Source organism: Castanea sativa, chromosome 11, assembly GCF_040712315.1.
Source record: "Castanea sativa cultivar Marrone di Chiusa Pesio chromosome 11, ASM4071231v1".
NCBI lineage: Eukaryota > Viridiplantae > Streptophyta > Magnoliopsida > Fagales > Fagaceae > Castanea > Castanea sativa.
In genome coordinates, this window is record NC_134023.1 from 6,189,343 (window position 1) to 6,202,523 (window position 13,181).

At 36.7% G+C, this 13,181-nt stretch overlaps 1 protein-coding gene and 1 pseudogene across 1 annotated transcript; one reads left to right on the forward strand and one right to left on the reverse strand.

Moving 5' to 3' along the window:
* Positions 1-3,784: 3,784 nt before the first annotated feature.
* On the reverse strand, positions 3,785-4,567 carry LOC142615956 (uncharacterized). The gene has a single exon (XM_075788854.1). It carries the CDS (start codon positions 4,565-4,567, stop codon positions 3,785-3,787), a length of 783 nt encoding a protein of 260 aa, XP_075644969.1.
* Positions 4,568-8,405: 3,838 nt separating this feature from the next.
* On the forward strand, positions 8,406-10,726 carry LOC142617632 (L-type lectin-domain containing receptor kinase IX.1-like; annotated as a pseudogene).
* The last annotated feature ends 2,455 nt before the right edge of the window (positions 10,727-13,181 follow it).

A 13,181-nucleotide genomic window follows, 5' to 3' on the forward strand; every position in this document is an offset into this window, starting at 1 on the left:
GCAATCTCGATAGCTCCTCGACACCTTTCGACAGCTAGGCTATCTATCGAGCTCTTTAACTTTTCTTATCGCAATCTCGATAGCTCATCGATAGCTTCTCGATCCATCGAGAAAATTTTTGTCTACTTGATAGATCTTCGACACCTTCTCGATCCATTGAGATTGGCTCAATAGCTTCTCGACACCTCTCGATCGATCGAGATTCTCTTGCATGCATTGTTTTTTTACATATTTTGCATCTTTCTTCTATTTTTTCATTCATAGCATCTTGTTTCATTACATTCATGCATTTTTATGGATTCCTTGTGCCCCCTTGATCATTTTTTATCATCTTTATGTTTCTCGGGTGAGGCTTTATAGTTTCTTGTACCCTTTGTCAATCTTGACAAAAAGGGGGAGAAATTGGAAAAATTGTGGTTTCCTTTTAAGATTCTACAAATTAGGGGGAGAAATACATACCCTTGTAAGGGGGAGATGTGTTTCATCTTGTTAGGGGGAGTGTTTACCTCCTTGTTGTTGTAGGAGCTATTTTTAGCTTCTTCTTCTTGTACAACTGTCTTGTGACCATGTTTACATACATTGTGCTTATCTTTGATATATATGTGATGATGTATGTTTTCTTCACCTATCTCTACATGTGTTGTTTCTTCTCTTTTTTTATACACATGTTTCTTATTTTTGTATGCAATCTATTATTTCTGCTTCACACAAAAATGCCTTGATGTGTTTTGTTTAAAGTGTTTCAAAAATACAAGTTGTCAAAGTCTACTTGTCATAAACTCTCTTCTTGCAAAATTTTTCAAGAGTTTATGTTAGAATAGATTTTATTGTATTTAACAAGTGAGCATGAGTTGAGTGTTTTATGACTTCTCTCATATGTTCATTTGTTTGTTGTAGTTTTGTCACGGATTGCCAAAGGGGGAGATTGTTAGGACATATGTGGTTCACTTGTTAAGAACATATGTCATTCTTTTATGTAATTGGCTAATCCTTTAACAAAACACACTTTGCTTGTATTTAGGTGGATCTAGAATGTTTTTAATACTCCAAGAAACAAGGTTTCAAGATCAAGTATTAAAGCCATGCAAGTCTGTCCAAGAAACAAGCTGAAGAAGTGTCTGTCATTAAAGCTCGACAAATAGCATCTATCGAGCTTAAGAAGCTATTCCAACCCCGTGGCTCGACAACTACTCAACAGCATCTCGACACCTGCTATCTGTCGAGATTTAAGAAAAACAGAATTTCAGATCTGTTTTGATTCCAATCCATGGATATGTCTTTGGGCCTTCTTTTCTCATAACCCTAGACATATAAAAGGATTATTTTAAGGACCGTATCTAGTTGCATAGCTGAGAACACAAGTTGTACAAGCATTAAACAAAGTCTGTTCAAGCTATTTGTGACCGAAGACAAAGTTTGCCCTAGTTCATCTCTAATGTGAAAAAGCTGCTGTGTTTGTGCACCATAGGGTTTTGCAACCAAGCATCTTCTTGATCTTTATCGTGTGGATGAACTGAAGAACTTTGCAACCAACATTTTTCTCAAGTTGGTGATTAAAGTTGCGTACTGGGATTCGTACAAATGAGTTAGTCACGTACTGGGATCCGTGCATCAAAAAGGGTGGCGTTCATATATTGAAGAGTTCAGAGGTTCTGAAGCGGTAGAAGGTTTCCGCTGTGAATTCATCTACGGAGATTGTGGAGTCTAGGGACAAAGGTTTTGTACTAGATCTGAAACTTCTCTTTACTATAGTGGATTGCTTTTCAAAGCGGTCGTCATTCCTGTCAACTTCTGGACTTCTTTGGGATTCCAAGAAGGCTGTAGGTTATTGATTGCTCTAATCGGATTAGGGTCGACCTCATTTCCGCGATGGGTAACCATATAACCCAAAAACTTGCCTGAGCCGATGCCAAAAGAGCACTTAGCGGCATTGAGACGCAATTCATGATTCCTGAGTATCTCAAAGATATTCCTGAGGTCATCCATGTGCTCAGACTCTATTTTTCTCTTCACCACCATATCATCTATATATACTTCAATAGTTTTGCTCAACTAAGGCTTGAACATCCTAGTCATCATCCTTTGATAGGTAGACCCTGCATTTTTCAACCCAAAGGGCATTATTTTGTAGTGGTAATTCCCGGTAGGTGTAAGAAAAGCAGTCTTTTCCTGATTGTCTAGCGCTAATAGTATCTGATGGTAGACCTGAAAGGCAACTAAGAAGCTTATCCAAGGATGGCCTACAATTGCGGGTAGGGGAAAAGGGTTTTTGGGCAAGTTTTATTTAGATCTGTGAAGTCTACACATACTCGCCACTTCCTATTATTCTTTTTAACTACTATTATGTTGGCCAGCCACTTAGAGTAAAAGACCTCTTTTATAGCCCCAGCTCGCTTAAGCTTGAGCATCTCCTCCCTGACGGCATTAGAATGTTCCATAGATGAACGCTGAGATGGTTGTCTTCTGGGGATGACAGATGGATTGACGTTCAAATGATTGCAAATGAAACTGGGATCCACCTCGGGAGCCTCGTAGGCACTCCACGCAAATACATCCATATTTTTCCTAAGAAAATTCACCAGCTCTTCCTTTTCCCGAGGATGTAGCTAAATTCCATCCTGAAAAAACTTCTCCTCATCACTACCAATAATAACTTTCTCCAATTGTTCACACTCTGCCACACTTGACACTAAAATCGCCGATAGCACTAGCACCTTTGATTGTTATAAATCCTGCCCAACAGAGGCCAAGGACTCGCCTCTAGTTTGATGTCTAATTGCTGCCACCAAGCACTGCCTGGCTATATACTGGCTCTCAACCAGCTCTTCAACCCGATCCTCGAATGGATACTTCACCTTCAGGTGCAAGGTGGAAGAAACGGCCCCCAAGGCATGAAGCTAGGGTCTTGCCACAATGGCTATGTAAGGGGAGTAAGCATCCACCACAATAAAGTCCACCTTTATTACTTCTAATCCTGCCTAAACAGGTAGTCTAATTTGGCCCTTTAAGATAATAGTTTTCCCATCAATACCTACCAAAGGGGAACTATAAGGATTCAGGTCCTTAGGTTTCAACTTAAGCCCTTTGTACAAATCAGGGTACATGATCTCGGCCCCGCTACCTTGATCTACTAGCACCCTCTTCACATCGTATCCCCTATCCTCAGGGTAACCACAAGGGCGTCTTCATGTGGTTGCACAGTCCCAATTTTGTCCTCTTTAGAAAAGCTCAAGGTTGGTCAGACCTCCACCCTGCTCCTCTTCAGATGAGGGGTTAAGTTCTCGGTAGATGAGCGATCTACGGACATCACTCTAAAGGTATGGATCTGGTTCTCCTTGGAACAACAAGAATAACACTGATTGTGCCTAATGGGGGCCTTGAAGAAGCATCTCTCGACGTTCCTAACTCGGCTTGGCCACCTTGCGCATTAGGATGGCACAAAAATTGTTTCAACTTCCCTATCTTGACCAATTGCTCTAGGTGACCTCACAAAGTCCTGCAATCCTTGGTAGTATACCCTCATTCCTGGTGGTATTGGGAGTGAAGGCTCTGATTGCGTTTCGTGGGGTCTCCTCCCATCTTGTTTGGCCATTTAAAGTATGGCCCGCTCTTAATCTTTTCCAGAATCTGGTGCACGGGCTCTCGAAATATGGTGCCGACCACCTAAGCTGCAGCTAGACCAGATTGTCCAGCAATATCCCTCTGAGGTCAACTGTTGTTATACCTGTCTGACCTGAAATCCCTCCTGATCTTGCAGAACTACCTTAGCCTTTCCCTTCCCCTACTATTGGTCCTCCTTAACCTGCTTATACTCATCAATACGATCCATGAGCTGACGCACACTCCTAGCCGGTTTTCTAGTCAGGGACTTCCTTAAGTCATGCTCGACAAGCAAGCCGACCTTAAAAGTTCCTATGGCCACGTCATCAAAGTTCCCATCTATCTCGTTAAATATCTCCCAATATCTGTTCGAGTACGTTTTCAGGATCTCCCCCTCCCTCATGGCCATGGATAGTAGAGAATCCAAAGGTCGAGGAACCTTACTGCAAGTAATGAATCGAGCTCCAAACGCCCGAGTAAGCTCCTTCAAGGAATTAATAGAGCCTTCCCTCAGGCCATCAAACCACCTCATTGCTACAAGTCCTAAAATGGATGGGAACGCCTTGCATATCAAGGCCTCGTTTTTGGAGTGAACGACCATTCTCTGGTTGAAGTGACTCACATGCTCCACAGGGTCAGTTCTGCCATTATACATGGTGAACGTTGGTTGAGTAAATCGATGAGAAAGTTTTCCTCCTTCAATTTTGCGAGTAAAAGGCGACCTGGAAATTTGATTCAATGCTCTACTTATAGCATCGTTTCCCAGACCTTTGCGAGACAGGCTCTTATTTCTGCGCTCATAATGGTGATCTTCCTGGTATGAAAAAGACTCACTAGAAGGAGTCCTAAACCTAAGCCTGTAGCTATCGTCCCTATCCTCATCGAAAGAAGGGTCAGAGTATGAAGGAGTCCTTCTCAGTCGCTCACGGCACAACCTCCTACATAAGCGATCAATCTCCAACTGCATGCTTCTAGTGTTCTTTCATGAGAGAGATGACTTCTACATCGAGACTGACTCTTGTTAGTATGCGTGGTATGCATACTAGCCTCTCAGTCCATCCTTCGTTTAAGGTTGAGGAACTGGTCATGACGTTGGGAACTGACGAACTCTTCCCAGTTTGGCCCAGAACCTACCATTGTTGGTCGTTAAACTCACCGAAGCTCAAGTAATTTCCATAGACAACGCCAATTGTAAGGGCAGGCTTTGGTTCCTAAGCCCAAACAAGGGAAGGACCTAGGCCTAAGGAGCCTAACACAATGAATTTCTAGAGAGTGGGCTGAAAAACTAGACTTTCAAGGATTGGACAACGCTTACAAAGGACCAAAGATAATAAGAAAGCAAAGACGAACAAAATAAAACAAATCTTTTGCAAAAAAATTCCTCCTCAGCAAAGTCTGAGAAAAGTAGTTCTTAAATATATCCCTCCAAGACTTGATTACAGTTTTTAGTTTCTCATGCTATAGTGTTCCCTCCCTAGAACTCTCGATCCCCTTTCCTTGGAGGTCTCTCTCATTATAAAGCTCTATTTAGATGATCTTGGCCCTCCATCTGTTGATTGTCCAGGCCACTACTTGAGTGATTGTCTCATTAGACACCTTCTCAAACTCCTTGTAAGTTGCGGCAACTAAGGTAGCACTGTTCAGGGGTCTTCTTCGCATAAATGCAACCAGAAGGTTTGGTGGGACGCATTAAATGCGGTGGCAACCATCATCCCTTCGGTCATGTCAATGTTAACCCTTTCTTTGAAGCTCTTTCTCTATAGTATGACCTCCTCTGATAACGTGCCATTGATGTGGCCCTACTGTCTGAGGGTGTGACCTCCTCAGAACTGCAGTGGCCTCCTCAGCCTTAGGTATGACACATGGCAATGCATCCTTATCAAATTTTTATTCCCCACAAAGATAATCTGGTATTTCTATAACACTCTTCCAAGAAGCGTCCTGGTCGATGATTTTCTTTTTTAATTGTAATGTATATATATATATATATATATATATATATATATATATATATATATATATATATATATATATATATAAACCCTTCCCCAAATAATCGGTTGTTTAACTATTATGAGTCAAGTCAATAATTTTTTTTTTTTTTTTTTTTTTTACTCAAAAGTAAGAGTGGAAGTAATCAAATTTATTTATAAAAAGAAAAAGGAAAGAACAAAGAACCAAGAAAATTTTTATTCTTTAATAGAGTAGGTATGTAAATGGTCATCTCTCTCGTCCTAGCATCTTCTAGGAAAAACCATTGAAAATAAGAGCTAGGAGAAAAACACATTCATAGAAAGCCTCTTTGTGAGATCAATTATGCAATTCAAATTAAAAACTACGTTTTTTTAAAGGTAGGAATCAGATGAAGCGAAAGGGGATCAATCTCCAAACACCATTTTTTTCTTAAAAAAATTGAACAAGCCAACTTATGCGTGTTCAGCATATAGACTCTTGTAGTACCAACTTAATTGGTACCTTACCTTCTGAATAAGTAATAAGTTTATGATTCCAAATCTTTCAATTCTTCACCCGCGATCAATAGTTGATTTCTGAATCTTTAGAGCTAAACTTCTAGATTTTTTATGAATTAAAAAGTGAACAGATATGATTATATTGGATTTGGTTCTTTTCAAAGTATGTACACAATTGCATTTATCTTTGACCTTTCGAACAAATGCCAAACCAAGTATGTACACAGCAAATAAACTCTTGAATTTGCTTTCTTAGTTTCTTTAAACGTGTTACATGGGAAGAACTTAATTAGTGCTATATTAAAAAAAATAAAAGAGAAGAAAGAGAAAGTTCCGTAGTGGACAAGAAAGCTAATTATGAAACTTCTTCTTGTCCTAATTATTTAAGCAAAAGCTAAACTTTATAATTACCCAACAAATGGACAAGAAAGTCCAATTAAGAAACTTCTTCTTCTTAATTATTTAAGCAAAAGCAGATCATGGTAATTACCCAACAACTAGACTAGAACTCACCAATAGAAAGCTACACTTTAAAAGTCATATTTAAAGGGGATGGAAAATGAGGGAATATTGGTGGGACCTAGATCAACCGAAATGTTTTTACCGAAAGAATACCGGGTCGAAAGAGGTTGACTAAAAAAAACCTATGTGCATGGCTTTTTCTTATTTTTATTATACAAAATTGATTTTCTCTTTCTTTTTCTTTGTTTTTTTTTTTTCTTTTCCAGTATTTTTCATTCGTTTTTTTTTTTTTTTTCTCTTTTTCTACTTACATTTTTTTTTGGATTCTTTGGCTTGAGTTTTTTTTTTTTTTAATTTATAAAAAAAATGCTAAAATGCAAAATTTATCCTTTAAGTTTCTCCAGAATTCATTTCAGTCATCTAAGTTTGCTTTTGTTCATTTTATTTTTTTAAGTTTTAGATTTAATCAATTATGGCATTTCCGTCAACTTTTGCTCAATTAAAAAAAAATCTGGAAAATATGTTTTAGATCAAAAATTTAAAATGATTTTAATGTGTTTCATAGCAAGTCATATGATGAAAACACACTCACGATTACATTTATTTAAGAATAAAGTTTAGTTACAAAATTGGTTGTAACTCAATAAAATAAACATTACTATATATTTTAAAAATCTAACCGTTAAATTGCATGTTCTTTACGCTCTTAATGCACATGTCAAATTTTGTATCAATTGGATACTTATTTACTTTATGATTTATGAGCTTATATTTTAAACAACAAAAGCTTGCAATTTAAACGATTTATTGATGACATAGCTATTGATCTTTAATTTTCTAGAAACTATGCAAGCATAGAGGATATAAGAAGAAGATGTAATCTAATAACAAATTCATCAAAATTCACATCCAGTAACATATGGAATAAAGTTGTAACCTAAGGCTATAACTAATTTTGTAACTAAATTTTCTCATTAATTTATATTGTAATATTTACATTTAATTAAAATGTTACAACATTCTATCAAAAAACAATGTTATAACATAAAATGTATTACCTACATTTTATTATTAAATTTTCTATATAAAAAAAACCTTGTCATTAAAAAAAAGGTAAGTTAGACGATGAAAATAATTTTTTCAACAGTAATACTATTTTTTTTTAGGAGAAGATACTAGTTTGTTTAGGTAGATTTTCATCTCCAATGGGCTCCCGGCTCTCTACCCTTTGATGGGCCGAAGTGAGAGTTTAAAGTGGTGGAGCCTATTTTGGTTTAAAGCCGTTCTTATGGACGAATCTGCCCCTGGATCATAGCATAGGACCAGGTGGCAACTAAAAGTGGTAAAAGGGAAAATTGGGGCATTTAATTTTTTCAACGTATGGTACTCGAACAATCTATCGTCAAATACTTCAGAGCAATAAAATTGATTGGTGTTTTTGTTTAATGATAAAGAACAATCATTAAAAGCGAACATGTTGAAACTCATAAAAGGAAAAAAAAATATTGTGTAACTTTAAGAATATTACATTATTTAATATTTTTTTATTAGATGCGAATTTTTAACAAATTGACCATTAAATTATATTATTTTTATATATTTTTTATGCTTGCAAAAATTTCAGAAAGATAAAATATTAATAACTATTTTATCAATCAAATATTTAAAGTTCAAATTTTCGTAATTTAAAATTATACATAAAAAATAAGTTTTTAAATCATAAAAAAAATAAAGTTGGATGAAATTTGACATGCTCATTAAAATTATCGAAATGATATACAACAATGAAAATGTCAAATTATTTAAACCGTACCATGCACGTTGAGCTTTCTCCTATATTTATATATACCTCCAATCACAATTATTATAGCTATCTTCGTTTTCCTCATTTTTTTTTGATAGGGACCTGCCTCTTCCTCACTGATTCACCGCATGGATTCTCAATCCTTATATTCTCTTCCCTTCCTTTGTGTCTTCTTCTTTTGTTGCTTTCCTTACACCACCTCCACGATAAGCTTTTCTTTCCCGGACTTCTTACCCAATGATAACAACATCATAGTTTCTGGTACAGCCTCGAAAGCTCAAGTTGATAAGCACCCATCAATACGACTCACCGATAACTTGGATGACTTAAGTGACAATAAATATTCTGCCATAGGCCGAGCATACTATTACAAACCCATCCCACTATGGGATTTCATTACAAATGCCACAACAAATTTCACAACTACTTTTGAGTTTGTAATCAGAACTCGTAACGGGAGTCATCGTACAATAGCTCTGGTGGTGGAATTGCATTCTTTATCACTTCAGAAGATTCCGTTGATGCTCCTACGGATTCCGGAGGAAGTTACATGGGTCTCTTCAATGGCACAACTGAGGGCAAATCATCAAGCAAGATGGTAGCGGTGGAGTTTGATACCTGGCAAGATCAAGCGTGGGGGGATGCTCCTAGTGACAACCATGTTGGTATTGATGTGAACTCCCTTGTCTCCAAGGCTAACAGTACTTGGAATCTAACCTCCGGGGACATTTTGGTAGCAACAGTCTCCTATGATGGAACCTCCGAGATTCTCAGTGTATTTTTGAAATACTTGAATCTTCCAAACCTACCCTTGAATCTTACTCATAATGTAAAGTTGAGAGATGTTCTCCCAGAAAAAGTGATGATGGGCTTCTCTGCAGCAACTGGAGGAGGAGTTCCAGTCCAAGCGATCAGAAGTTGGAATTTCAGTTCAACTTTGGATTTGGGTTCGACCCAAAATGGAGGGAAAGGGAGCTTTAAGATGTGGTTGATAGGATTAATAATAGGACTGGTACTACTTTTGGTTGTTGGGTTAAGTTTTGGCTCTTACATTTTGTGGAGAAATTCCAAAAGAAAAGTAGTAGAAGAAGATGAAGAACTAATAGAAGTAACTGGACCAAAAATGTTTGCCTACAAGGACTTAGTTGTGGCAACTAATAACTTTTCAGAGGAAGGGAAGCTAGGGCAAGGAGGTTTTGGAAGCGTCTACAAAGGTTTCTTGGCAAAAACGAACATGGAAATTGCAGTGAAGAAGATATCAAGCAACTCTAAGCAAGGAAAAAAGGAGTACACTTCCGAGGTGAGAACTATAAGTCGTTTGAGACACCGCAATTTGGTTCAACTCGTTGGTTGGAGCCACGAACAGGAGTTTGTAGTGGTTTATGAGTACATGCCCAATGGAAGTCTAGATTCACATTTATTTGGCAAGAAAAGTCACCTCTTGTGGCCAGAGAGGTCCAAAATTGTTCACGGGTTAGCATCTGGATTACTCTATCTCCATGAGGAATGGGGGCAATGTGTAGTGCATAGAGATATCAAATCTAGCAACGTGATGTTAGATTCAAACTTCAACGCAAAACTTGGTGACTTCGGTCTAGCGAGGTTTGTGGACCACGGACTTAGCTCACAAACAACGGATTTGGTCGGAACCAAAGGCTACATTGCTCCAGAGTGTTTTAATACAAGCAAGTTTAGTAAGGAATCAGATGTTTTTAGTTTTGGGATGGTGGCACTAGAGATTGCATGTGGGAGGAGAGCAGTGGAGCTAAAGGTAGAAGAATCAAAGATTAATTTACTCGAATGGGTGTGGGTGCTATATGGAGAGGGAAGGCTTTTAGAAGCAGTGGATGAGACACTAAATGGGGATTATGACATGGATGAGATGCAATGTTTGATGATTATTGGGCTATGGTGTGCTCATCCAGATCACACTTCAAGACCTTCTATAAGGCAAGCAATCAGGGTTCTTAATTATGAAACATCATTGCCTTCCCTTCCGTCCAAAATGCCTCTGACATCGTATTATTATGCCCCTGAAGCGATGACTGCCGACCAAATCCAGTTCACTAGTACAAGCAAAGGAGGGAGCACATCTGCTACCAAGGACGACTCAAGGGTGTGACACCGAGGGATTATTGCAAAGTTGAATGGCAATTGGTGCACAGGATTGATCGTCTTAGTAAATGCATATGTTATGCCTTACCACTCTCAAAATTATTATACCTTAGGAAGTATCATTACAATACACCCGTCATCTTGCTTCCTTTTTACTCTTCTTATTCCTCTCACATTATGTTAATACTGGCAATCTTAAAATGCTTGTAGTATCTCATATTCCAATGAAAATGCTACTATTTCTTTGGTGGTAATAAATCAATGCACAAATATTGAGCGATACAAAACTATAACAAGTTTCTTTACAGTTTGGTTGATCTCTACAATTAAACTGATCTTGCTTATTTCTTGGGGTACTGCTGGCTTACATATTAGGAAACCAAGTTAGAAAATTGTTCTTGAAGTCACACTAATACCATTTTTGTGGCGAAATTAAGGAAAACCAGTTGAGAAAATAAAATCTGTAGTTTTTCAGAATAGTTGAAGTTAGCTTGTGCTTTCATTTTGGGGGCTGCTTGTGGCCTTGTATCCCAATTATCATATTCATGATTAGAAGCTCAAATAGATGATAGATCCCTCCATTTCCCAAGATTCCATTGGAGTATTACACATCATGAGCGATCTCAAAATTCCTGTCATCAAGATTTAATCTCAGTTTAATCAAGTTTTTCTAGACTTGATTAACTGATTTCATTCAGTTCAGTATCTTTAAAAAAAAAAAAAACCCGATAGCTTAGTTTTTTTTAAAAAAAATGGTTGCTGTGGTTTAATTACACTAATTCTTGAGCTATAATAACCGAGTTGTTGCATTATTTAATAATCTCTAGACTTATATATGGCCAGCCTTTTATTACCAAATGACTCATTAGAAAATTGTGTGCTACTTTTCAACGATCCATCAAAATAAGCATTATGTATATGGGGTTTTTTTTTTTTTTTTTTTTGGAGAAAGTTCTGTATATGGTCATTGATAATGCAAACCAATTACCAGATCTATCAAAATCTGTGGTTTTCATTTTTATGTTGCAAACCACACCTCTATGTTCTTGTTCATGATGGTGCTTGCGAATAGAGTAAGCCACACTAGTTCTATATAGCGTAAAATTCATACCTCATTGAAGAACTTTTTACATGCATGATAAATGTGATATGATATATTAAGATGCAAAATGACTAATAAATCACATAGAATTTGTTTTTGAGAAAGCTTACAGACACAAAACAATAATTGGTTGTTTACCTATTATGAGTCAAGTCAATAAATTGTTTTTTTTTTAACTCAAAAGTAAGACTAGAAGTAATCAAATTTATTTATAAAAATAAAAAAGGAAACAACAAAGAACCAAGAAATTTTTTAATGGAGTAGGTATGCAAGTGGTCATCTCTCTTCTTGACATCTTCTAGGAAAAACCACTGAAAATAAGAGCAGGAAGAAAAACACATTCATAGAAAATCTCTTTGTGAGATCAATTATACCATGTATTTATACCAATGATCAAACTAACAACTATGCTTTTTTAATTGTAGGAATTAGATGAAGCAAAAGGAGATCAATCTCCAAACCAGTGTGGCCGATACCGTACCGGTACCGGCCGTACTGGCCGGTACATACCGTACCGGCCAATGCACCGGTACCAGTACACTTCTATATTGTACCGGAAAAAATACCGGCTGTACCGGCTGCGTACCGGTCATATCGGCCAATTTCGGGCAATACCGGCCAGTACCGGCCGGTACAAAAAAAAAAAGTTTTTTTTTTATTTTTATTTTTTAGTTTTGTAATTTTTGAATTTTTGTAAAGGCATAATGGTAACTTATTTACATTAACTTCTTAGTATTATTTGTTTTCTTAGTATGCAATGAACAACTAAGCTTTCTATTTTTTATATTATGTTTTTTTTTTCTTTTATTTGATACTAAAGTCTAAAACTATAAATAATTTGTTCTAAATTGAGGTAATGTTTTATAATAAACTTTTATATTTACTATAATATAAGTGAAATATTATATGTTTATAAACATGGTTCTAAAGATTTTGGTGTGTGTGTGTGTATATATATATATATATATATAAAATAGCGGTAAACCCGAAACGGTACACCGGTATTAACCGGTATCCGAAATATATCGTACCGGTGGCCAAACCGGTATAGCCTCCGGTACGGTATTGACTTCCTTGCTCCAAACACCCATTTTTTCTTAGAAAAATTGAACAAGCCAACTTATGCGTGTTCAGCATATAGACTCTTGTAGTACCAACTTAATTGGTACCTTACCTTCTTAATAAGTAATAAGTTTATGATTCCAAATCTGCTAATTCTTCACCCGTGATCAATAGTTGATTTCTGAATCTTTAGAGCTAAACTTCTAGATTTTTCATGAATTAAAAAGTGAACAGATCGGATTACATTGGATTTGGTTCTTTTCAAAGTATGTACACAATTGCATTTATCTTTGACCTTTTTAACAAATGCAAACCAAGTATGTACACAGCAAATAGACTCTTGACTTTGCTTTCTTGGTTTCTTTAAACGTGTTACGTGGGAACAACTTAATTAGCGCTATAATAACAAAATAAAAGAGAAGAAAGAGAAAGTTCCGTAGTGGACTAGGAGGTCCAATTATGAAACTTCTTCTTCTTGTCCTAATTATTTAAGCAAAAGCTAAACGTTATAATTACCCAACAAGTGGACAAGAAAGTCCAATTAAGAAACTTCTTCTTCTTAATT

Bases quoted from the DNA above. Each gene is read 5' to 3' on its own strand.
- LOC142615956 (XM_075788854.1), bottom strand. From the start codon at position 4,567: ATGCAGTTGGAGATTGATCGCTTATGTAGGAGGTTGTGCCGTGAGCGA.